A 27,440-nucleotide genomic window follows, 5' to 3' on the forward strand; every position below is an offset into this window, starting at 1 on the left:
TGGTCTAAACAGCATCGTAGCTACTCCAGCACCAAGCAGGACCTACAAATACCAGTTCTTGACACCCTTGGAATAATTTGTTTTATAAGACACTACCACCAGCACATTTCTCTGGGTACATGCTCATCCACATCCACTCCCACTGATGATCTGCAGGTATGTGCAACCGTCAAACCCCGCTGACTTGTAGCTAAAAGAAAATTCATCTCATGCACTGCAGTGCTGTAGTGCTGGACCACGCTTATGCAAATGCAACAGAATTAACACAAGGAAAGCACAAAGTGTAATTGTAATAAAATCTTCTGTGATTCACTCAATTTAGACATGTTTTCAAATTATTAGCATTATAAGTCTGTCAGACAAAGAGGGCGAGCACTTTGATAGAGACATTGAGACTATATCCTTCTTTCAGGGTAGAAACCATTTTCCCTAAACCCAGGTCTCAGATAATCATATTGTGGGAGAAATAGGTATATCTAGAAAGTGACTCACCTTTACAGACCCCTAAAACAGTCATGTGACTCATTCCCACCTCCTGAAATTGAGAGCCCACTGTGACTATTTAAGGCTGAGAAGTAACACCCTGTAGATGTGTCAGTGGAGCCAGAGCAGGGGCATCGCTACTCAGTCCCTGTCAAGCTGCTGGAGCACTCCCTGACACCCTTGCAGCTCACACCTCCTTGTTGTCTCCTGAGAAGTTCTCAAGCACAGGACCATGCCCAACAGCTAATGTGGATGCAGCCACTCTGTTTTGGAGGTTATTGTCTTTCATAGAATGGTTTGGGGTGGAAGGGACATTAAAGATCTCTGCCATAGGCAGAGACACTTTCCACAAAACCAGATTGCTCAAAGCTCCATCCAACCTGACTTTGAACACCTCCAGGGATGGGACATCCAGGACACCCACAGTTTCTCTGGGCAAACTCTTCCACTGCCTCACCACCATCAAACAAAAAAAATGTCTCTTTGCATCTAATCTAAACCTACCCTACTTCAGTTTGAAGCAATTCCTCCTTGTCCTATCACTACATGCCCTTGTAGAAAGTCTGTCTCTGGCTTTCCTTTAGGCCCCTCTAGGTACTGGAAGGTGCTATAGTTGAATATCTCAGGTGTGGGCAGACTGCAGCTGGCATCAGTGTCAGAGAAAGGTACTGCCCTGCCACTGCTAGCTGGGAGAGGTATTGCCTTCAAGCAATAGGATCCAGGGGTTTTAAAAATTAACACTTTTCCACAAAACAGTGTTTTTATTTTATTCACTGGCTAATCTTCTTCTTGAGCATCCTGTCTTAGAGTGAGCTTTGAGAATTTAGTATGAGGAGATAAGTTAGGCTTCTGAGAGTAGACAACATACCTTTGCTAAGCTCAATCTTTTGCAATAAAACTAGGTTAGAGTAAACAAGTGTTCACATATACTGGAAAACTGGGTCAGTCACATCACCAACAGTCCACAGCCTTTTTAAATTGTCTACATGCAGAAAACAAAGATGTCACATTTTCTAAAGAACATGTCTCTTAATGTAATACCTTTCAAACTCATATCCAAAGTTTTTGCTTCTTCTCTAATGGAGTAGAGTGTCTCTGCAGCATAACCACAGCCAAGGGCTTCAGCTGAAACACCCTGAAGCCTCTTCAGTGATGCAATGATTTGCCCTGTCAAGGTCACAGCGTAGTGTTCACTCTGGCTTCTATACCCATTCGGACTTTTTTGACCTCAGGCAGCTTGTGCTGCTATAATTTGATTGTGCATCAGGGCTTTTTAGCTCAGCTGAAGGGTAGAACCCTAAAAGCTTGCTCTGAACAACAGAGGAAGAAACTCCAAGGGGAAACTCAATCTGAGGTCTCAAAGCCAGGGCAGTATCTTTAATGAGGTCTTGCTGAAGTCTGGGTCTCATTTGGCTGCAGGGAGTTCCTTGGTGGTCACTGGCACACAAGGATTCTTCAGTGCTCTGTTGTTTAACAGCAAGGTCTCCTGATACACAGCACTTATTGCTGCTGCTGCTGCTGAGGTTAGTGCTGGGATTTTGCTGAGGGACACCTCCAGGATGAAGTACAGCCTCTTCTTCCTCATCAGGGAGAAGCGAGCAGGAGCCATCACTGGTCTGACAGCTATTTGCTACTGGGGCATCCCCATTTGGAGGTGGAGAGGAGCTACTGTGCTGGACTGGGGGAAGATCTATCATGCACTCCTTGTCCGTGCAGAGGTTTGCCAGCAGCTTGTTCTTTTGGTTTCTTGCTGTCATTCTCTGGAGAGCACAGACAAGATCAGCAAGGCTGAGCAGAAAGGACAGACTGCTGACCCCCCAGATGAAAATCATCATGATGGATTTCTCAGTGGGACGGGAGATGTAACAGTCAACAGCGCTTGTGCAAGGTGAGTGGTAGCATGAAAAGCGGTCAGGAACAAAAAATCCAAAAAGAAAGTATTGCACAGCTGCAAAGGCAACCTCAAGTAGGGTCCTAATAAAAAGATGAATGGTATACGCCCCTGAAAAATTAAGGACACTTAGGTTGTCTGCATCACAATCTGCTCTATTGACAACTGCACTTCTACAGAGCTCCTTCACATCTTTGGGGCTTGATAAACCCTTGTTCCTCTTGCACCCATGCACCACACAGTGCATTCTCACAATGTACATAGCTACCTTGTGCAAAACATAAATGCTGAATGCAGCATAGGGCAGCAGGACAGACACGGTCTGAATGAGCCAGAACCTAAAGTGAGACACGGGAGAGAACAAGTCATAGCAAACGTTGGCACATCCTGGTTGCAGGGTGTTGCAGACAAAGCGCTCCTGCTCATCTTGGTACAGGGGGTAGCCTGCTAACACCACCACTGCCATTCGCAGCAGAATTGTTAACATCAGCCAGATCTTCCCTACAAGAGAAGGAAAGGTAAGAAAAAGTCAGATCCCGAGAGGGAAGTCAGGTCATGCAGTGATGCTCTTTTTATACATGAGGCGTTTGAAGAAATAGTCTCCCCTCTTATTAGTTCCCTTTTTATTTTTTTTTTTTTTCTTTTTTTGACTGGGACTGAAAATCCAGTGAAAATGTGTAGCTGACATATTCCATAATCTTCACCTAGACTCGACAACGTAGGAGTTAAACGTACAATAAGCCATGCTAACTGGAACCTAATGAAAACACTCTGATAAAAAGAGATCAAAACTGACTAAACAATCCATTGCACTCAGTTTTTCCTTGTTGTTGGGTTCCTGCACCTAAATTTTGTCCTAGGTCAATAATACAGTTCAGGTAACACAGTATGAAACTCATCTAGACAGAAAAGATTGGTCCATGACATAGTATTTGTTCTTAGTCTTGGCCATGTAAAGTTTACTTTGGCCGACTAAATCTCTCTGTTGTGTCTAGAATGCTACTTACTAGAAAGCTATTAATTAGTTATTATTTTTATTATTAGCAAACTCATGCAAAGTGTTCTACAAACATGCATTTGTGCAAATGTGCACCCCAGACATTTCTCTCTGCTGCTTCTTTGGTTGCCCCACCTTGGACATGATTCCCGACCTTCATTCACCTCAGTGAGCAGCTTTTCTCCACTCACACCTAAAGTTCCTTTCTATCAAACCACTCTATGATTCTATGAAAATCTAAAACCTTTGGCTAGTCAGGATAGGAAGGCTTAAAGATATACCATTCAAATGCATTCTGTACAAACACATATTCAACATCTGAAGTTCAGTTTAGCATTTGAATTTCTCAAGTTTCCTTTTGAATCCTGTCACCGATTCCCTATATAGTTTTGAAAAAGTAATTTAATTTAATAATCCCCTACAAGAAAAGAGGAAAAAATTGTTTGAAAACAAAAAAAGGGGGGGCAACCAACATTAAAGAATTATAAGATTAATTCTGTTTTAATGTATTGTTAAGACATGAATTGTTAACACAGGCAGAGAAATAGCAAGACTCAGTGACTAAAGAAGTATATTATACAGAATTAGTGGCTGAGAAATGTACTGAAAAGCTCAAGTCAATAGTGAATGCACATCTCACATGCACACAAGGTTTTGTGTGCAATCTGTGAAATAGCACTAATACACACTATAAAAGCTTAAAAAAACATATCACAAAGCATTTTTCTATATACAACTATTTATGGGTGTTGCTTTGGAGAATTTTCTTCTGTATTTCCCATAAAGCTATTTCCCAGTAGTTTGTGTGAATTTAAAATATTCAAATATTTCCACAACATCGTGTGATACCTGTTATTGTACTGAACATCCAGTTCAAGTGCCCTCTAAAAACCATTTGTGGCCAGTAGTTTGATTGTGGGCTAGAACAGTAAAACTGCACTCTGTAGTGAAAAAATATGAAGAATATCTAAGGTTGATGAGAGATCAGAGAAACTGCTGCTCCTGGCAAAATAATATATTATCCAACAGTAAATAAATTCAGGCCTTTCCATTTTATCTTTAATCACCTGAGTTGTAGTGGTGGTTTTGCTGTGTTTTGCTGTGTTTCCAGCTTCCTGTCTTTGCTGGCAGGCTGTACTGTTACTCACTTTTTGACAATGGGTCAATAGGAAACACCAACTCTACAGAATCTGTCATCTTTAGCAAACCATGTTTCATCCTTTGGTAGCATTTTTTCCCTGTGAGGACCTCAAAGTGTTTGAAGCTCATTAGTTAATTAGACTCAAAATACTACACACTATTTCACTATCAATTTTTAATTTGAACATGTACGATAGGGAGTACTGCTTAAGGAAAATCAATGGCTCCTTAGGAAGTAGTTTAGCGTGACATACATTTGAGAGATAACCCCTCCATGCATCCCTGTCCCTAAAGACCCAATTTTGATTTAACACACAAGAACAAGCCTCTCCTGCAACCCTGCTGGGGCTCAGCTGGATGCTCCCTGCAGTGCACAGCAGAAACTACAGCAACTGCTGCAGGCAAAGACTCTTTAAAGGGCCCTTGAAAGTTTTTCTCTGGCTCACACTTTGTTCAAAGTAGCCCATGAAAGAGGAACAGAATCTTATTTAAATAATAGGGGTAAAAAATAAACAGCAAACAGTCAGATAAGGAAAAAAACAATGGCATTTTGCTTTGGTTTGTTTTTTTTTTTTAATTGCATATGATCCTTATTTGTTAATAAAAATAAAGAATGAAAAGCAATAATTAACCACAATGGTAGTAACCACAAAATTCTTCCTGTAAAAGAGAATGTCTTCTTCTTTAACTTTTTAAATTTGTTACTCAAGCTGTTGCATACATTCTACCATTCACTTTATGTGGTATAAGTTCAGCATTACTTCTGTGTTGTTTTATCATGATCCCTTCTTCCAGCTGACAGGAAGCCCTGTCATCAAGAAGACCCAAATTTGAAAACCTTGCCAGAATATTTTATGTAATGTTTAGGAAAAATTAGAGAGAAGTAATCTGTTTAACAAGAAAATAAATACATTAACCTCTTCTATCAGGTATCAAGAAAACAACTTACCATAGCCTGAAATTAAGGCTGATTATCAGTAGGGCACTTGGTGGCTTCAGGATATGAAGCAGCAAAAGAAAGAAGAGAACTCTTTTAAAGCACTTACCTACAATAGTCACATTATAGTTCAGCGTGACTATCAAAAATCCCAGTGAGTCCCAGTGCTCCATGTTTGAGCAGGCTCAAAACACTTCCAGCTCCTGATGTCCCAACAGTTTTATCATTTCCAAAGGAGATTATTCCTAGACAGGGAAGAAAGGAGGGAGAAAAAGGGAAGTAAAAAAGAAGACATTTTTGTTGATGGTCAAGGACAGAAATCAGGAACTCAGCCAAAACAATGTGTTGATGAAGGACTATTTTGATGATTTGAACAGGACTGTTAGTTTTGAATGTTGATCTTCTTCAGGCTTTAACACGTTGTCCTACAAAAGCTCTAGCTTGTCAGATCCAATTGCTCCTACCTCTGTGTGGATCCTCTGTCCAGGCAACTGCAAGTGGACAAACAACAGCAGGAGGGATCTCTGCCATTGTAGACTATTCTTACCCTCCCGGGGCATACCAGCCTCCTGGCATTGCTGAGATACTTCAGTGGTGAAAGACAGGGAGAGAGGAAAAAATAGCATAGACCAGGAAATAACAGAGACCTCTCTGTCTCCCCACAAGAATTGCAGATGAGTAAGAGAAGGGGATAGAAAAGGATGAGCATCCCTGTGTTTGAAAGACAACTTCAGTTCAGGTCACTGGAAGCTATTCCATTGAAATTTCCCAAAACCACTTGGTTTCTAAATCAAAACCTCCTTGACATGGCCCTGTCAATCACAGACACACCAAACTCTCCTCTGTGTGCTGAGCCAGCCAGCAGGCTGAGCCTCCCCGCAGGCAAGATGAAAAACAGGAGAAGCTTTAAAAAATAAAAATCCTAAGGGTGGGGCTGGTTTTCAAGACGCCATGAGTCACTCATTTTTAATTTATATATATTTATATTAATATTAAATATTTTTATAAATAAAATTATTTATATATATATTTAATTTATATATTTTGGCTGAACCTGCTTAATACTTCACTCAAATGATCTTAAGGGTGATTGACCATCATTCTCACAGCAAGCAGCTCTCTCTCTGCAGTGATGGAGAGAATTTCCACTTGGAGCAGAATGCCTGTGGGCTCAACAGGAGGCAACTGCACAGCATGTCCTGGACACTGTGCCACTATGCTGCAGCCCAGGAAAAAGCAGGGGTGAAAATAAGACTCTCAGCTTTTTGTTCCTTGCCTCACTTTTCACCCAGGTTACCTTGGGGAAAATAATCTACCACCATCTTCCATCCTCTGTTGCATCAGATTTGGGATGTTGCTCTGTCCTTTTTAACCTGGGCTGTGGCAAGGACAAGCATACTGTGAAAACCTAGTCAGGAAATAGTAACAATCCCTACAAAAGCAGCTGAAGAAGGACTCTGTGTGTGATATAGCAAGGGAGAAAAGTGATTTCCTGACACCTGTAGGGTGCCAACAGCCTGGCACAGGCTGGGCACTGCAGCCCTGCTTGTGTGCTTCGACCCATGACTGCTCTGGGGGAGCAAGGGGAGCTCAGAGGGAGCTGTATGGAGATACTCCATGACTTGGGGGCACTGCAGCTGGGCTGAGCTTTATGACTGAGCACATCTTACCCAGGTAAAAGGTAAAACTAATACTTACATAAAGTAAAAGATACCTGCACAAAGACTTTTTCCCCAGCTGTCTGCTCACAGGTTTTGCAACACCTTGGCAGAACACAGAGTGTCCTCTCTGTAGTAAGCACCATCCTAAGGAAGCCGTAAAAGTGGGGTTTGAAAAGATGGCCCTTCAAAACCCTTTGTCTGTTACCTGTGTAAAAAGATTTTTAATTGCAGTAGTAAATACAGAAACGTTATTGGTTTCAGAATTGAATTATGTAAAATACTTGCCAAACTGCCATTTCTTCTGCTACCAACTTTTATTTATGGTTAGTGATGATGGTTTTAGCTTCATTTACTTACAAACACATGCTTTTTCTTTTTTTTTAACCAGAGATGTGTTTGTGTGAGAGAAATAAGGGAAGGAAGGAAAGCTGTAGAAAGTCAATAGAGAAAAGATGCAAACAGCCAAGATATGAATTATACTGAGGTATGAAGGTATTCCTGGTTAAACACCCTTTGTCAAAAATAAAGTCAGGAATGCCAAGATGGTGGCAGGATATGAATGCTCAGCAGCTGCATCCACACAATAGGCTATAAATTGTCTCTGTCAATATTGTTGGCTAAAATATCCTTGCTTGTCGTTGCTGTGAGACCTCTACCATTTGTGGAAGAGGGATAACAGCTAGGAATTTAAGCCCCCAGATTGTTGCCTGAGGAACTATACCAGGCAACAACATCTGATCCCACAGCATGGGTGCACTGAGATAGGATGGCCCATTTTTTTCCAAAAGAAAGCAGGCACTCTCCAGAGTCACGGTGCAGCTTAGCTTAGGTCAGAAAGCTTGAATTACATTTTAGCTTTTTCAGACAACTTTAGCTTTTTTTAATTTTAGCCTTTCTAGACAGCTCATATCTCACTTGAATCCAGTGCTTCTCCTTTCTGTGGTGCGTCCTCTTCCCAAGCCTCTGCCACCAGTTCACCTTGGGCTCCAGTCTGTGGTAGTTGTTGTAAAATATTTGGTCTCCACAGAACCATATGCTTTAATTTCCCCACCCCTTGGCTCAGCACTATATTTCAAGCCAGGGTCCCCATCATGGCTGAAGATATTCACCACACAATCCCCCTCATTTATTATTTATTTTTAGCTGTTCCTTGTATTTCCTGTTGGCCTGTAAGGACTATAAAGAAATAGGGAGAGCATATTACAGACATGGGTGTAGCAGCACAGGACCCCAGCTCTGCAGTGCCACCGGTGGGTTTGGCACCGTTTCCCACATCAAATGATGGGCACGTGGTGCACAGCCCCACCACTCCACACACTGCAGCTCTAGAATCTCACAAACAACTCTTCCCAACCTAAAGAGGTGTCAAATCTGTGAACTTGCACTACATTCTAGTTAAAAAGAGAGGCAGGTAGAAAAAAAAACGAACATGGTGCTGGATAAAGTTAAACTTTGAAACCGAGCAGTACCTCACCACATCTGATTTTAGGAAAGGCCCTAAAAGCCACTGGAAAGTTTTCAGAAACAAACAATGAAACATAAGACACGACTTAATCTATTTTAAAATTCACCACTGCTGTCCACATTTATAACCCCTTATCATAGGTCTAGAGCTTGATCCTGCAAAAATTTACAGATACGACTCCATCACTGTGAGAGACCCACTGAAACACTTGGAACTACTGGAACTGCATCTCACTGCAGTGTGGACCTGTGCCACCTCTCCAGGCTTAGACCTGGGTTACTTCACAGAGCAAAGACACTTCAGCTAGTCCTTGGCTCAGAATGACAGCCAGAGGTAAGACAGAGTTAGTTGGAAGTCACTTCAGGATCAAATCTGTCACCCGAATGACAGATCACAATCTACATCATACATCAAAAAATCTCCCAGAAAATAAAAGCATCCCTCCAGTGTAGCAAATCCCAAACCCATCTGTTTTACCCAGTCAAGACTGACATCAGTGACACCAAAGTGAAGTGAGAGTTACTGAGGGAGACTGCACCTGGCAATGAAGGAACATTCCTCTACTAATTTAATTAATGTTAAGGCAAAACAGGTCATCATAGCAGCTTCCCTAATAGACAAAGGGATCTGGAATTTTAGCCCAGGTCCTTCGGCGTATTGCAATTTAAGAATGAAAAAATACAGATGCGTATTTTAAAGCCTAAGTTAAAAATCTACTTAGAATGTTTCTAGTTAGCAAAAATTATGTATTAGTGATGAACCTTGCAGTAAATCTAGCTCTTCTGAAGGCAATTTGTGAATGGGGGAAGGGGGGGAATCTATTTGGAAGGAACAGTAAACATTAAAAGGCAATTTATCTTGGTGACCTTATTTTAAAATTTGTGAAATACAGCAGAAGGGGGAGAGAAAGAAGCAAACTAGCCATGAAGGACTATAAGAAATTAGTAGGAAAAGCTGTCCAGAACAAATGCTCTTTTTAAGACGTATGTGCTACACACACACGTATGTAAATCCTCACAGCACTCACACAGCCAAGGAGCCAGCACAGCATGGAAAGCCCTTTGCTTTGCACAGACACATGCAGCACTGCACACTTTGCATTCCCTGGGACCTGTCCAGCTGCCACTTGGGTGTTGCTGCTGCTGTTCAAAAGGAGCCTGTGCCCAGAACAGCCAGCATAGCTACTCAGACATGGAGAAGGCAAGGCGATCACAGCTCCAGCTTTTGGGTACAGATCCTACACACACTGAGGTAGGGGAACAGTGAAAGTTTTCCATCACGAAATATTCCATGGGGAGCTTAAACAATGTGTTCCTATTCCCCACTGCTCAGCCTCTAACCCATCAGTCTCCAGAAGCAGCAGAGTTGAGTGCAAGGAAAGGAAACTTCCAACAAATGCTCCTTCCTCTTCCCCATCTCTTCCTGCCTTCCATTCTCAGGGAGGAGCTGCATGCAGACATTTTCAAATGTACATAAATGCCAATGCATGTGTGTCTAAAACAGCCCAGAAGGACACCCAGAACAGTGAAGTTCAGCTCATTTTTTAACTGCTCATATTGATTGGATTTGACCTTGCTGACTCCCATACCAGCTCTGTCCTCTTGGATGCCAAAGCCTGGTGCCTCAGAGCCTTGCATGTGTTGTCTCACTGTTCCTCTACTAATTTAGTAAACCTAAAAAAAGACTGTGTTCTACTGTGTGCTCTTAGGGATTTAGACCATTCTCCCACATTGTCTCAAACAGAGTCCCTTATTCTAAACATCTGAGTATTCAGCAGTCATATTTCTAAAGGGAACCTGCTTTTAAGTGGAAGACAAATGGAAAAAGCCGCTCTTCCTCAGACTTTGGCTCAGAAACTTCACAGCTACTCAACCAAGAATTTTGAACACTTCAAGACAGATATGAAGGAAAATTAAGTAATGGAAAATATATTCTCATTCAGGAGCTCAGGGTTAATTTCTGCAAAAGTATTTAATTTACTAAGTAGTAAAAGTACAAAATGAGTCCACTGAATTTTCAAAAGCACATTATTAGTTCCTGCTTAACTCCCACTGAAACTGGTATCTACATGAGCACATGACATTATTACTGACATTTGCTCTGCTGTAACATAAAAAAAAATCTTGTATAAGAGAGAGTCCAGCTCTTTTTAAAATTTTGCACTTAACATTTAACACCTAGTTTTACAGTTACCTTTCTTTACAGTGCCAAATACAGAACTGAAGGTTTGGAATGTTTAAGGATCCTGTATTTTATGATGAAGCAGGTGATTTCACATTTTATTAGTGCCCAAAATCTGGCACTAAGGAGTTCTTCCCTCAAGCAGGTCCACACCAAGCAATGATCAGGCAGGCAAAAAGCATGGTGAGCCGATACCACGGAAATCATTTACATAAGAAAAAGGTCTTAGGTAATTGGAAAAGTGATTTTATTATAAACAGAAGATGGCAAGAAAATCTTTGGGTCACCATATTTTAAATTTAATACTTTGTTTCTCAGTGTGAATATTTTTAGAGCTGTGGAGGGCAAATTTCCCTGTTTGCACCATGCATAACAAAAGAAGTTACTGTGCTGGTTCTGGATTTCAGTAAATAAATCTGTCATCTTAGATTTAACATACAGGCAGCCACTGTGGATTTAAAACAAGAGTTCTTTACACCTTCTTGTATTTCATGGCTGATCATTTTAAGAAACAAACCCTTTACTGTTGTTTCTGAACACTGACACTGCTTTTTCTTGTGCCATGGACAGATGCACTGTAACTATGTGGTCATTAAACCAGGCACAGGGGAAAATGCTAAATGAAAGGAGGAAGCTGAAAAGAGAAAAGGGATTTTCCCCCTCTAATTCACATACAACTTAAACTTCAGGAACCACTGCAGGCAGTCCCAATTGTGGATTTCTTCTAACACATGAAGAAATGTCATTTTCAAGTCAAATTCATTCCTATGCAGAAGTCAAAAAGTACATTGTATTAAATGTCATCTGTGTGTTGAAAATATGGCTTTAAATAAATAAAAGCTGTATCCTATGCATAATAAAATCCTTATCCAGAAGGGTACTTCTGTCTAAAGAGAATGTGTACATCTATCATACTGCTTTAGAATGAGAAATTTTGATCTTCAGCCATGTTTAATGAACAATGAAGGGAAAAATATAATACTCCTCATAGCTGCTACTCACAGCTTAATAGACAAAAGAGTTACTAGATTTCTTGCACTGATATCAGGATGTACAACTTACGTGCATCTGGCCATTTAAAGGACAACACGAAAATGAGTTTTTGCACCTCACCTTTATGAGATGCACATCAGCTTATGAGGTTTTATGAGGTTTGTTTTGACCTTAAACTGTGACCTGCTAATAGTCTGTATGTTTTAGTCTACTGTAGCCTTGTAAAAAGTCATTTAAACAAAATTCAGATAGGTCAACCTCCACAACATTAGGAAAAATTACCCCAAATTTTTATTTCAGGATTTGAATTTGCCCTCAGCCCCAAACCTTTGCTTTACAATACAGTCCTACCATACCAGGTGCCTACACTTTTCATGGTTTCTACTTTGTTTTCTTCCAAGAGCCATTTTTAATAATCATTACTAATGAACTCAGCATGTACTGGGCAGTACACAAGGAATTCCCTCATTAAACTGCAATAACATTTACATTCAGTGCATTCTATCAACCAGGATTTTTTGCTTTAAAGAAAAAAGCATCATAAAATTCAGTTTGATGGCTCAGCCCTTACTAAAATTAATAGGCGTTCAATACTCCACTGTCATTCATTCCTTTGAAAATTCTTACCACAACATCAAAAGGGTAACAAGGACCCTGAAGGATTTATTCCAATATTTTAGAGAGCAAAGGAAAACAGACAGGAATGATCAAGAGTGGATTTCCCCACAGGACCCATCCCCAAGGCAGGCTGGGAGCACACAGCACTGCTCCCTACCTTGGAGCAGCTCCCAGTGTTGCCCAGAGGCAAAGAAATCTCACATGATGGATAAATGCATTGGCAAACATCCTGCTGGGTCAAAGCAGAGAGCAGTAGGATTTTGCTAGGAAGGTAAAACACGGCAGAAATTGGGAAGTGTCACAGCATAAGCCACAGCTCATGTCCCAGTCAAGATGGTCACAATACACAGCGTCACCATACAACTTCAGAAAGCTTCAACCCATACACAATAACACCTTACCTCAGCAGAAGGCTTCAGGTGCCTGACCATACAGAGTAACGTCTCATCACTTCAGATAACTTCAAGCATCCACCCTTCCTGTTCTTTAGCCCAACCTTTTATACCCTCATGTTCCTGCATTGCCCCTGTGTGCCCTCTGTTCCCTTTGGTGGTTGGTCAGCACACCTGGGCACTCCATGGCTCATTGCTGTCAATGCTGCTCACCTGCTTCTCACAGCTGTGCCCACTGGGGATGAGGCTCAGCCACAGTCCCGCTCCCAATTACCACAAACTGTGTACCTGGAGGGAAGAACACCAATATAGGTCCTGTTTGTTTCTAAATTATAGTGTGAGAGTCTAATTTCCATGAAGGAGCAGGGATTACTGATTATGCCCCATTTACTTACCCATCCCTTGCACAGCAATTCAGCCTCTCAGTTTACTGTGCCCAGCACAAACACAGAATAAACCACCTCTCATTTCTTCACTTGCTCTCCTTAAGCTTTTTTCCAAAGGTAGTTCCCCCTCAGAACTGAGAAATACCTCCAGCCAACCACCTTTGCCTCAGCAAACCTTTCAGACCACCTGGGCAAAGTGATTTTATCATTCCAAGATATCAAATAGCTTCCACTGAAAATTCTTTCAGTACCAGTAACAGAAACAAAATTTTATTACTACAGCAAGGCACAAACGCAGCACAAAAAGACAAAACAGGGCCATTAGCTCAATCTTTCTGCCTCCTCTGCATTATGACAGATACTTTGCCATTTCAATCTAATCTACAAAATTGCTACCAATTACTGTGTTCCTGACACTATTAAAAATTGTATTAGTTCTTTTAACTGGTGTAGTGGGCTGAGTGCTGGCAAACCCAGGACAACTGGCCACAGACATTTATGGATATATTCCCTTGTGACCTGTACTGTGCCTCCTAACTGCTGTTACTATTTCAGTTTCTCTTCTTTTTTCCCCCTCACATTTTTTATATTTTGCTGCTTTCTCTTTTGACTGCCTTCACTTCCCTTCTTGGGGAACAAAATATTTAGGCCATCCAAAAACTCTTAGGAAACACCTTGAAGAGCAGTTGTTTAAGTACATTAACCCACAAAATTTGCCAATGACGTTTTCATTTCTAGGGACTCAATCCAATAAATCACCAAACAGAATCATGGTATATGATATATCTGCATTCCTGAATAAACTGTATTCTTTTATGTACATGACAAAGGAAGTTATGTTGTATTTATGTATATATAAGATGATTGACCTTTCTTTCAATGGCCGCAGTCATTTATATGCAAAAATATAGACTTTAGAAGGTCTTACATCTTTGAAATTTAACATGTGTGCTTCAGGACATGCTTAAAATGCATTCCCCCACAATAATAATGTGGTTTGTCACATAGAAAGAATCAGAAGGACAAAGTTTTTCACTTTAATGTTACAGCTACTCATGGACTCATTAGTATGGACTAATTCTCCTGTTAGAGGTTTGTGGCAGAATCCCCCAGACCCCTGTTTCTGATCTGCAGGAATTCCTGTGCCAGGTTGTGATGCTCAGATAGGCAAAAGCAATTTTCAGTTCAAGTAATGTGGTCCCCTACCATTCCTTCCTGCCTTCAGCAATTATATGATTCATCCCTCAGGTTCAGAGGTTTCAACTCTTCTAATGTTGATAAAGTAACCCACAGTCCCTCAGGTGAGCTCTGCCTCTGCTCTCAGGGCAGCTGTTCTTACACAAGTGATGAGGCTTCCATCTTGCCTGGCCACTGATTTAATGCACAAACCTCACTAAATACACTGCTGAAGAATGTGCAGATGAACCAACGAAACCAGGCCAGGCTGGAAGGGACCCTGAGCAACCTGGGCTAGTGGAAGGTGTCCCTGCCCGTGGCAGGGCTGGAGCGAGGTGATCTTTGAGGTTCCCTTCTGACCCGAACCATTCTATGATGGCTACCAATAATCTGTGTGGTCTAACACTAAGAGAGGCATTGCTGCTCGTGCAAATATCACATACTGGAGCAGGGAGGAAGCCCAGCCAGGTGTGTTTAAAAGTGCCAGGAACTCTGCCAGCAGGCAGATCCCAGACACTGGCACAGCCCGCAGTGACAGGTACAGCACAGGAGGAGGCCAGGAAGATGCAGAGATTGATGCATGAGATCCATGCAGTGAAAAACAGCTGCAAATCTGTGTTAGGTGAGAGATGCACTGGGGCTGCCCAGTCACACTGACCCAATTACACTTACCTGTGTCCCACACACCTCCACTCGATAACACAAACCAGTGCAGACTCACAGAATTCAATCATTTCAATGCCCAGAGTGGCAGCTCAGGCTTGTGGCTGCAAGGATGAGGGTAAGGAACTTGTGGGGTGGGAAGCCTGAGTTCCTCACCTGCTTCCTCAGTCTGGTGCTGACTCAGCTCAAGGGCACTTTTCCACTGCCCCAAGAGATCCTCTTCCCCCACCCTCCTCTATCACCCACCATTTTATATTGCATTTCAGCCTGATTTCCCTGGGAATGCACCTCAGGTCTTAAAGGGTTGATGGAGTTGGGGCTTTCTGTTCAAATCCGGAGAAATCCTGCATTCAGGAGAACACAGGACATTCGGCAACAGATGCCGAGGCTGTTTCTAGGGACACTTTATTAGGAAAAGCTGAGAGAGATAGATACTAGAGTCTGCTGTAATTTTTTTCTTATTTTTAGAAATTAAAGCTACCGATTTCTTTTGTTCTCTGCACCCCCAATCCTCTGAAGCTCTCAGCTTATACTGAAAGTATTAGAAATATGTAAAATTTCTTACAAATACTGGAAAATGGTTAAAAGTTCCTTGTTCATGTAACAGGATGAAGCTGACAGGCAAAAATCTGCAATCTTGTACCACTGTATTTACCTATTCTTAGTAAGTCAAAGACAAATTCATTCCTCAGCGGGAAAACAACAGGTTCAAATGACATTTTAAATAATTGCTTTTTCTATTAGCAACTGCCATAGAAATTCCTCATCTAATGCAATGAAAACCAAAAATAAATGCTCACATGCATACCTGTACTGAGTAGTCAAGGAAAAGCTCAAGTCTGAAATTATAAAAAAAATCTGAAATAGAAAAATTAAGATGCTGATTTGCTATATATTTTGGAGAAAGCTTAAAACTGATTGCTTGCCCTGGTTCTTTTTTCTAAGAGAAAATTATTTTAGAAAAGGTTAAGGGAAAATGTCACAGCTGGGAATCAGATGTCTGAGCACACAATTTCCGCTAACATATGGTTCAGCTATGTGCACACTTTAAGGGGCAGAACAACTTTATTCTGCCACATGCCAGCAAAACAGACCAGAACAAAAAAAGCCTTTCTGATGTACAAAAATGAGAGGCCGCCACAGAAAAGCAACAATTTCATAGTCTAGATTTCTCACAGGTCAGAAACACCGACAGTGTTCTCACTGGGATTCATGATTAAATGGGGAAGCAGAAGAATCAGGCCAGTCCTTCGATCACTGAAGCTTGGTGTCAGGGTGACATGACCACAGTTTCTCTTGATGAAGTCAGTACTGTCACTTTATGCTTTGAAGTATTTATTTCTGTTCAGCTGAAGGAACCATTGATCCAAAGCCTTCAATCAGGCAAATCTGGAAGATCACCTTACCTGACAGCATTCAAAATTATCAAGATACACCCAACTATTTTCCTAGGTTACGAGAATCATTCCTCTAGTTTCTCAGAGGACAGACTTAGAATAGGTGCCCTATAAAGCACTGGTAGAGAACACATTCAGACTGTGGACTCATCCCTATGGCAGAGTATAAGGTACTTACCTGTTGGTAGTAATAAGTTAAATATTTAAAGTTACAAATGCTTGTGGTGATGTACACATTTAAACCATTCTAACTTTTGTGCAAAGCAATGATGTAAGTTGGAAGATAATTTTCCACCTCTGTTCAAAACTCTGCTGTGCAAAACTACTGTAACTACCAAGGACTTGGGGCTGGGTTGCTATTACCAGGGGATAGGGGGTAGGAGGCTGTTCTCTGCAATTCTTCTCACCTCCCCAACCTGTGACTTCAGAAGTGGGACTGACATGTACTGAGAGTTGTCACAAGCAGGAGACTCTCATTACTTAATGCTCATACTGATGAAGCCCCACAGCAGCATCAGGCTATCCCCGGCAGCTTTTGTTCTTAACAAGAACTCTTACTACTTCTTTTATTTTAACTTTTTTTTTTGGTAAAGTCTACCTTCAAGTATTACTGATTATATCCTAATAATTAACAATGTGTACTAAGCTGTTGCCTACACAGGATGACCTTGTACTGGAAGGCCACAAAAGGAAAAGGATGTTATTATGGAAGTAAGGTGACCACCAATACTTTCCAAACACTGAAATCATGTACCAGCATCAAGCTAGTTCTGCCATTCTAATGCTCGATGTTCAAGATTATTTAGTGTATGTATTTTACATACTCTTCTGTACCATTTTGCTCAGTACAGCCTGGTCTTTCTCCTCCCCAGATCAATGAAAAACACTCTGCATATCCTGTCCCATTGAATAACCCTTAAACTCTTTGCCCGAGAGATTTAAAACAATCACACTTCTGAAAGTATCAGTGCCTTTTGGTATTGAGAGCATAGAAAGTACAAATACATTTCTCCATCTTTATTTCCTGGACTATTTTTAAAATATACACACTGAATTGTGCCTCATAGCCCTTGTAGCACACCACACCAATCCCCATCTTTTTGGCCTCTCCTTTTCCTACAGCAGAATACTTCACTTGCCTGAAATACATGAAAGAGAAGTATGTGGCCACAGGATGATCTGTATTGTTTAAATATAAGACAGCAAGGGTATCACAGCTGCCAGTTCCCAAGATACTGTTTCCATGGAGAGTAATTTATATTAACATCTAAAGCACAGGGGTATGAAAACTCAGAGCAGTGAAGCAAGGAAACCTACAGCTAAGAGAAGAATTAGCTCTATACTTAAGTGTGCAGTGGAATCTCTTACATGAAGGTGATGTCTTACTCTAATACCTGTTTAGAGAAGCCCTCATGTCACATGAGTAAGTCTTCATTTGCTTTTTGAGGATTCACTTCACTGCCAGTGAATTCAAACGGGTGGCAGTGCTATTTTCAGAGATTTTCCAGCTTCAAAGTTTTACTGCATTAGTTACCACAGCACCCCAGTCTATGTGTCAGAGATGCAAGGAGAAAGGTCTGAAATTAAATCAAGTACATTAAGTAAAGGATGTAAGTACATTGGGAAATTCTATTTTATAAAATACAATTTTTGATATTTTGTTGTTATTTGCTGTTCTCCATCTGTTGGGACCATTAATATCTTGAGCTTTACAAACTCTTAATAAAGGTTCTGGACAGCTCATAGGTATACAGCCACATTTCACCACACCAAGAAGCTTGCTTAGCTTATCTTCACTAAACAATATCTCCAGGTGTAACAGCTGAAAGCCTCTGCTGATAATACCAAAACACATTACACATGGAACAACAACCCTCTTTTTTCACACCAAATTGCATCAGGCCAACTATTCTAGAAGGAGCACAAGAAGTATAGTCTATTTGTCCTGCTCTGTCACCTGCCTTTCTTCAATTTGCCATCCTGTTGCTTCTTTCTTCAGTGGGAAGAGTGCAGTGATCCAGGCCAGGCAAGAAATAAACTCGAGTCTGGCTTTCTTGGATATAATCATAGAAAAGCTTGATTAGGGAAGGACCTTAAAGATAATTTAGTTTAAATTCTCCTGCCATGAACACTTCCAGGGATGGGGCATCTCCAGCTTGTCTCAGCAACCTGTTCCAGTGCCACAATGCCCTCAATGCATTCAGTCCTTTTCAAGCTGTGGTTCTGCAACTCAGCAGTTACTTTTTGTGGATTCTCGTAAGATCCAGAAAAGCAGGTTCACACACACTATGAAAAAATCCTTTTCAACATCATAATCTACGTCTGCTACACTATTGTTTTCCTTATAAGCAGCAGCTTTTCTTCTAAATCTTGTTTCCCTTTTTAAAGCATTTTCACAGAACAGTGGTCGCTACACATCTGCCATCATTACCTTCAGTTCATGCAGCTCAGTCTCACGAGTTCTGTGGTTTCCTCAAGATGGAGTTCAGTTGATGAGAAGAAAGACAAAAAACAGCAGAAAGACACTTACTGCACTTTGGGTGTAGTACATTTCCACGTACATCTAGGTGAACTCACACAGGTATGTTTGTGTTTATAGTTGAGCTGATTTCTCAGAACCCAGTTGAGATAAGTGGGAACTTCACCGCAGAGTAGGCAAATGCTGCCAACAACTGCCAATTCAAGAAAAAAAAGTTCTGATTACAGAAAAATGTGTTTTACACAGAAGTGAGAAAAGTACTAAAAGCTAGGCTGAGTGGATTCCACATGAAGACCAAGAAGAAGCAGAGAGCAACACGAGCCCACAGAGGATGTGCAGCACTTCAGTCAGGAGTTTAAACATGTCACTGGGAAATGAAATGCTCATTACCAGCTAAGGATGACTGTAAATAGTTTGTTGCTTCAGGTGTTAAGATTTCGGGGTTTTTTTCTGTTCTTTCAGTTCCTCTATCCCCTCCTCCCACATACTGCTATTTTTATATATAGCCAACACTACCAGATGTCATTCTGTCATCTGCCACCATTACACCATTGCCCTTTTCTGATGAGGTTTTTGTTACTTCTAATCTTTATATTATAGCCAAGATTTCTGGCATTAGGGGAGCTGGAGAGAAAGGTGTTAAAACACAAAGTCTTAGTTCAGACTCCGTAAATGTAAACAGCAATTATGCAATATATGTTAATCTAAGAAAAATCCCAAAATCCTTAACAAACCAAAACCATTACCCTGCTATAGGATAGGATTTTGTATATTTTTAGCAATAGAAAACATGCATCATTTGAAGAGCTGACTGGATTTGTGGAAGGTGGACAAAGGTGATTTGACCATATTGTTTTTGCACTTCATCCCATGACTCCAGTGCTCCCAGTCCCACATGACAGTGTCTGTCAGAATGATATATGTCACTGACAAACCATGAAATACAAACAGCAAATCAATTATTAAGAGGCTGCATGGTGGAAAGAGGAATTATGGCCAAAACTCTGGGCTGCATACAGATGAATGATTAAAACCTTACAAGATGCCTTTTTCAAATATTGATCCAATTATCAACATGTAAATGACCAAACAAGTGGCCCACTGGCTCAACATATAAAAATAATTCATTAAGACAATGATACTTGAAGGGACAGGTTTATTATATCTCCTACACCTTTTCAGTTCTGAGCCGGTGACCAATGCAATAATGAAAACCTTAATCCAGAAAACATTTACAGCAAAACACAATGTCTTTGTGCTGTTAATCAAAATGTTATATGGTTCTCCTCCCTTCTTACATCTCCAGCGATTCTCTAACTTTGCAATGGTATTTTCCATACAGTAATGCTGAAAAAACTGCACTAAACACAACGTAAGCCTAAATAATAATTCATTTTTAATTACCTGGTATAGAATACCTTGCAAACAAAAGACACTTTTCAGATTTACTGACAGGTACTGTATTTTTTGGCAACCCTGGAACAAACCAGAAGAAAAAGCAAAGAATCATTCTATAACCATGAGGAAAAGAAACATCCATCTAAATGTAGAGGATTCATATGGTAAAACTAAAGAAAAAAATCCACACTTAGAGCAGATTTTTTTTTAATTCTTAGTGCAAGAAACATAACCAAGTTAATCACAGAATCAGTACTAATTAAGAATATGGAAAATTCTCCTATACAGAGGTAGAGTCCAGTGCACAAGGCTAAAACGATATTCAATAGTCTAAACAAGACTGAGCCAGGTTTTACGGAATCCACTTTTTAAAGTATCAGACTGTATGTACATACATACAATAAATAGACTATACAATCTTTAAAGTAGTTTAATAAACTTCACAAAAATTATAGTAGATGCATTGATATCTTTACATAATCCAAAGTTCATATCTCTATCACCCAGAAATGGATAAAACCAATATTCCTGATATCAAGTTAAATGGAAAATAGTTTAGCAAAGTGTTGATAAATCAAAATATTTTACATATTTTAAAGCCTAAATTTATGCTTATAAAGGATGAATTTCAAATGCTCTGAAAATGTTCCTTTTGATACTATCTGTAAAGAGGTTTCAAATGCTGTAATTTGTTATAAACACTTGCCTTACATTCCATGTTCAAGGGAAAATGGACTTGGATACTCACAGTTCTGATGCATTGGCACAACAAGAAGTGATGAGAATTAGATTATTTTAATGGCCCAAAGAACATCAGGAGAATTTATGGACAAAGCCTTCATGTCTCAAACTAAAGAAATCACATTGGAAAGCTAACAGGAAACCGTTTGGTTTCACTGCTTCCATCCTGTGGTGCCTCCCCGCCTGGAGGCCCCGGATTAGCATCACTCTGGGAGCCAAGCGTGCGTCTCTGGGCCCCCAGGTAGCTACAAGCCCATAGGGCTTAACAAAATAAACATGGAATCTTTGTGGGTTACAACAGTAGTGCACAAATCAGGGACATCTGCTGCCATTCCCTTCAGTGATAGTCACAAGGACAGGTTTCAGGGAACTGAGAGCTTTCAGCTGTATCTTTCTAAACTGTGCAAAAAAAAAAAAAAAAAAAAAAAAAAACCCAAAAAAAAAAAAAAAAAAAAAAAACCAAAAAAAACCAAACCAAAAAAAAAAAAACTGTGAAAAAAGGGAAATAAAGTCACCCTGTGGTGTTATGAAGCAAATATGCTTATACTGACAAGTTATTTTGTATAAAAGGTTCTTACAATTGCCAAGGTGGGGAACAGCCACAGTAGGAGCGAAATAATAACAACAGAGGAGTTTCATAATCTGAGTTGGAAATTATATTCACAGTTCAGTTACTTTTAATTTCTATAAGCACCTACACTGAAAAACATGAGGGTTTGTATTTTAGATTCCAAATCAAATCTCCTTGTGACAGATACCTTGTTAAGATTTCCATTCTGCTCTTCTACAGGCCTTCTCATTGGAACAATTTTTTTTATTATTTTTTATTTTATACAAACAGACTCACTTTGATTTAAAGTAAACATATAAAAATTGAGAATATTGCTTGCAACAATGGACCTGGAGGTGAAGGAATGAACTTGTCAGGCCATAAAAAAAAAAATCTCCTTCAAAATGAATGAATTCTGCTAAACTTCTAACGTTATGAAAATCTGCAAAAAGGATCACAAGATCTGCTGCAAATTTCAGAGATTTGGCCCAAGTCTTATCATCATCTCAAGACTTTAACAATTGTATCTTTATATTGCGGAAAAATAAATGATTCCAAGTACTCAGGAAGGCACACGCACCCAAGTATACTATAAATAAAACACATAATGAAATTACAAAGATCTTCTGATCCCTGTACACACTTTTGGTTCAGCACTATGGTCAAGTTCTCTCTTTTGAAAAACAATAAAAGGCATACAAGAAATGTAACATATGCATAATAATTAAGAAGAATAATGCTAATAAGACAGGTTACAGAGAAAAGTGCAGTGAAAAAACCCAACGCTATTTATTCAGGGGCTTGTGCTACTGCAAATACCGACTTTTTATTTCCTGCTGTGCAAGGGGAAGAATTTATCCTGGGAAGCAGCAATGAGGAATGCAAAAAAAACAACAACAGCAACAAAAAAAGATATTAAGAGAAACCTTTAAGATGGAACTCTCCCAATGTCATTCCTCTAGTGCACAGTCATCTGACTACATTTTTTTTTTCATGCTGCCATTTCCCGTCATGAGTACAGTATAATAGAAAATAGCAGAGTTCTTAAATATTTTTCTGCCTCTACTTCATTTTTTTGTTTCTTCTTCCAAGCACCCGATTTGCTGTTTCCTCATAAAAGCGTAAAGCTGTTAGTGGAAGTGAGAAAATAATTGTTGCCGATCTTCTCTCCCGAACACCGATTTCTCCATTTCTCCTTCCGTTAGGTATTTCACTCGTGTGCTACACAATGGGGAGGCACTGTAAAGGCAGCTTGAGAGATTTAAAAATAAAAAAAAAAAAAGTCTTTTTTTCTTTATCCCCCCGCCCCCAGCCCACTCTGAAAAAAATGGATGGATGAAACAGTACGTCCGTAGGAATATTCCAGTCTCCTCTGTTAGGAGATAATTGCAGGGGACCATCTAACCACAGTCAGATTGTCAGCACTGACCGACCGCTTCTTTGCAGCTTTCCTGAAGTCCTTGTATTTATCTTCACACAGGCGAGAAATGGCCTGCAAGAGAAAAGATGAAAAACCCTCAATGGCACTGCCCACAGCTGTCCAGGTAAAGCAAGACTAAATGCAGATTTCTACATACAGGTGGAATTACAAAAGTCATTTCATTAAGCAAAACACATAAACATATGAAGACATTCTCCTCAAATCCTAGTTTTCATTTCATTTGTCTTGGAAGGAAGGCTTGCATTGCCTCACATGGCAGGAGAAGGACTCAGCATACCTCAAGCCTTTTCTCTGAAGGTGAACCATCACAAACCTCACTGAGGGAGCTGACAATGCTTATCCATTTCTACAAGGTAATTGGTGTATCATTCTTCATAGATGAAAAATCGTGGAAAACTTAATAAAGCAACTATAGAAACTGTAAGTGTATTTGGAGAATTTAAGAATTGCGTGGCTCCTAAATATTTTATTCCCTAAAAATCTTGTAGTAATTATATTTTTCTCTGTTGAGAAATGGTCTTGCAGAACACTCACCCTGCTTTGCCTCCTGAGCTGATGTTAACTCACCTTTCAGAAGCAGATGATCATTTCTATGTGACCAGGCTATCATATATAGTCCCACAGGGAAATGAAACTCATATTCAGAATAATTTAATTCATGTTATAAATACATAGTCATTTTTAAACCTTTTGAAAAGAGAGACAAACATTATTCAAGTCTCAATGCCTTTTATGCTATACTGGAGTTAATGTTTGATGTTTCTTCTACTGATTTTAGCCAAGTTTAAAAATAGTATTTATTATGGACCTCACATGCATGAATTTACTGTTCCCTAAAATAGCCTATTAGAGTTCATATGGCTGGGACAGGCTGTGGTTGGCATCAGTAGAGATGTTAACTCTGGCAATCAAACTGCAGCGCTGCAGAGAAAGCTCACTGCAAGGAGTATTCAAGGTCAAATTCAAAAATACGACAAACTAAAGCAGCATTTTTTATTTACTCAGGAATGCTTTCAAGTTGTGCCTTAAGATAAGATGTTTAATAAAGAGTACTGTACAAACAAACCCAGTAGAAGTATTTGATTATAACACAAGGCATTACAAATAATTAAACATCCTGACTCCATGGTTCATCATTTTCTCTCTTGATCTTTACCTCTATAGCACAGCAAATTGTAGCAGTGAAGAGTCCTTTAATTTGAATAGTCCTGCAAAGACCAGGGCCATGTATGGCAGAAGCACACAACTCATACATCTGAGTTCACCTAATGCTCTGGTCAAGCCAGCCACAAAACATCACTAAATCAGAAAACAATGCTAACAAAACAAAACAAACTCAAACCCCATAACAGCATAAAACCTACCACCACCAAGAGAACAGTTGCTACTTTTTACTTGAAAACTGCAAGTATTCATATTGTTTCTTAGACTGTAACTTCATGCACTTAAAACTCCTTAATAAAATCTTATTTAATTTAACCAGGAACTTGATGGACAAAGAGTTTCTGCAATTGAATCAGATTTAAAATTCAATAGGTTAAAAATGTTTATCTATGAAATACTGTGCCACGGCATGACAAAGGGGTGAACTTAGGTGGAGCTCATCTTCTTTTAGCTGCCAAATCAGACTATTACCTTAGGCATCCAATAGTCAGAGAAGGTAATCACTTCAAAATTGCCTGTGTGACACAGGAAAATTTCTGTTCTGGCACTTGGTCAGACAAAATGAAATGTTGCTTGGAAGTGGCACTTAATATTTGGCATCTCTAGGCTATGCTGATGAATCATATGGATAAGAAACACACTGCCATTTAAAGCAGCTCTGTATCTAAAGATGCCTCTTCATCTGCAAGTAAGTTAGAAAATCAACATTTGGAGCCTACTTGGCAAGGTAGTTAGTCAACTTTAGTATAACATATGGGGAAACAAGAAAAGCAGAAAATTGTAAATATTTACTATTGTCCTTCAGTTAAAATAAATCAAAATAGCTATAATCACCTTTCTATCATCTGATAATTCTGTTGCTTTTACTGCTAGAAAAAGAAACCAATTTTTGACAGTTTGGGACCATTTCTCATGTCAAATCAAAACATTCCTAAAAACCAGCAACACTAATCCATCATGTTAAATTTTGTTGGACTTGGCTGTAATGTATGTATTCAGCTAGAATGCATACACATATATATTCTTCCATTATACCCATGCATACACAACTAAAGTCAGTTCCCTTGCTGAATTATATGACTCTTGTAGAGATTCCATCATTGGAAGAGGGGACAAATAAGGAGAAACAAGGCTGGAGAATGACAATAGTAGTTAGTAGTAGTAGTAGTAGAAGCGGCAGTACAAATTTTGGCTGCACGCATGTTTGTGAAGGGCAGGAAAGCAGCAGGTTATGGGCTCATTATCAGGAATGCACAAAGGCACTGTGAGTGCTGCACACCCTCCAAAAACTGACAAACCAGAGGAAACTGAGCAGGGACAAACAGCAGGTAGTCCTCCTTAATTTATAAAGCATGAGAAAAGCACAACTGGTTACCCCTAAGACCCAAAAGGTGAGCTTTGCTCTGTTTTGCTCTTCCTTTTCTTGCTGGCTTTGAGGGTTCTGAACATACAAACACACAGAACTGCAGTCAATTCACTGTGACACTGGAAAGCTGTAGAGATATAAAGACATTTCTCTGCTTGTAACTTACATATTTTTCTCCTGGTTTTGTCTGTTTGAACCATGGGGCTATATCTCTTTCAGGTCAGGAAAACAGCACATATTTCAAAGGGTTTGAGCTATGTGCTCAAGTACCATCCTAACAATAAAGATCTCAGACAACATCAGTTAAACTGGGAGTGCACTAATGAGTGCTCTCAGAAAATCTAGCCTAGAAACAAGCACAGTGCTAAGATCACAAGCAGCAATAGGACAGACATGTTTTGTCTACTTAACCCAAAGAGCAGAATCTGACTCATATTTAGCTCAGTACATGGGAGAAAAACCAGGTGCACGAGTAGGAAATTATGAAATAGTGGATTCAGGCTGGACACCCAACAACCTTTTTGGCAGAAAAAATTCTCCCATATTAGAAAACAGGTCTCAGGAAAAGCAAAGGAACCCTTAACATTTGACATAATTAAAAGAAAGAACAAAACACACTATAACATATGCTGTTTGGAACAAACAGCATTGGCAGGTGGACAGAGTGGATGATCTAATGAAAGTTTATTTGCCATTTTTTACCTGCCTGATTCCATAGAACAGGAGAAAAAAAACAAGAGGGTTCATAAAAATGGTTTCTAGCTACTAGGTGGACTGGTATAACAAATCCAGGACACTTCAGTCCACAGATAATTAAAAGGTAAAAAAAAAAAAAAATTCCTTTCATTTTGTCATTTAAAAGACAAAGCTGCTTTTTAAGTGTCAATTCTGAGAACATTAAATAAGAGAAAACCTCCACTGCAGATGCTTGAGAAAGTGATGTAATTTTTAACAAGTACTGCAATCTCTCGTAACACCTCTAAGCTGATGGATCTTGTCCAGCATTTCCCTGTGGTGAGGTACATTTCTTACTAGCCTCGTCCTTTTAGATCTTTTTAGGGTGTTTTTTTCATCATCATGGGTATGTCAACTTCATGATGTTTGCAGAAATCACAATGCAGATTCTGCCATGTCAGATCTAATGCTTCTGTTTTAAATACAAAAAAAACTAGATTTAAAATGCAAAAATAGCAAAAATATCTTATAATATAGCTATTTCTCTATGCAACACCTTTTGTGATCTCAAATTCCATAGGTTGTTTTAATCTTAGCACTGAGCAAGGTCTTTTTAGTTTATCACACAAGGCAAATCCTTCCACTGCATGAATACATTTGCTGTGAGGCTGTTGTCTTTCATCACAGACTGCAGCTTTTCTCTCGGTATCAAAAATATCACAGCCTGTGTGGTACTACATCTACTCCACTTGACAATCCAGGCAACTGTTTTAAAACAGAGAACTCTGGTCTGAACAGCACACGAGAGACTACAGAAGTGCTGCAAATGCATTTTGATGACTCTTGGCAAGCTAAATGCTTAACTGTGCTCCGGGAACTGGGCTATAAATTATGCTGTCAAGTACTTTCAAGGGCACTCTAATGACAACCACGTACTGCCAGGGAACAAGGCAGTTCCCTTCCTTCTGGCCACAGAATATAGAGGCAAGGAGGTGGCAGACCAAGCTGGTTCACAGCAGATACTCCTCCTCTACCCTGAAGACATCCCTTGGCTAGCAGGGTCCTTTACAGCCAACTTCTGCTGGCATGCCCAATGGGGAAATTTTTGATAATACATATTTATTGAAAAAACATTCCATTAGTTCTTTTTAAATATGCCCTTTCTTTAGCTAGTACAGAAGAATTACTACTATTCTCTGGCTATTTACAGTCATTTCCCATTTTTCTTTTCTTCTAAGGTTTTAGG

The 27,440-nt window shown here is 39.8% G+C and overlaps 2 protein-coding genes across 7 annotated transcripts in view; both read right to left on the reverse strand.

Moving 5' to 3' along the window:
• Positions 1-1,685: 1,685 nt before the first annotated feature.
• Positions 1,686-5,621, reverse strand: GJD4 (gap junction protein delta 4). Its single transcript, XM_053996533.1, has 2 exons — positions 5,558-5,621; positions 1,686-2,875 (listed from the first exon to the last, which is right to left on the reverse strand). The coding sequence occupies exons 1-2, from the start codon at positions 5,619-5,621 to the stop codon at positions 1,686-1,688; spliced, it is 1,254 nt and encodes a 417-aa protein (XP_053852508.1).
• Positions 5,622-19,998: 14,377 nt separating this feature from the next.
• Positions 19,999-27,440, reverse strand: part of CCNY (cyclin Y) — a 120,241-nt gene continuing 112,799 nt past the window's right edge. For 5 of the 6 annotated variants that reach the window (XM_053984693.1, XM_053984713.1, XM_053984710.1 and 2 more), the window contains one exon: positions 19,999-23,040. In XM_053984693.1, coding sequence (XP_053840668.1) covers positions 22,924-23,040 — 117 coding nt within the window. In that variant the 3' untranslated portion in view covers positions 19,999-22,923. Of the gene's footprint in view, positions 23,041-26,567; positions 26,667-27,440 lie in introns of those variants that run through there. The other variant, XM_053984701.1, reaches the window with a different exon arrangement.

Source organism: Vidua macroura, chromosome 1 (assembly GCF_024509145.1).
Source record: "Vidua macroura isolate BioBank_ID:100142 chromosome 1, ASM2450914v1, whole genome shotgun sequence".
Taxonomy (NCBI): Eukaryota; Metazoa; Chordata; class Aves; order Passeriformes; family Viduidae; genus Vidua; species Vidua macroura.

What these genes read in the sequence shown, in the direction of transcription:
- GJD4 (XM_053996533.1), bottom strand. Translation starts at nt 5,621, where the DNA reads ATGGAGCACTGGGACTCACTGGGATTTTTGATAGTCACGCTGAACTAT. An exon ending in CTATAATGTGACTATTGTAG is followed by an intron (nt 2,876 to 5,557) that starts GTAAGTGCTTTA and finishes CTTCTCTTGTAG; the next exon opens with GGAAGATCTGGCTGATGTTA.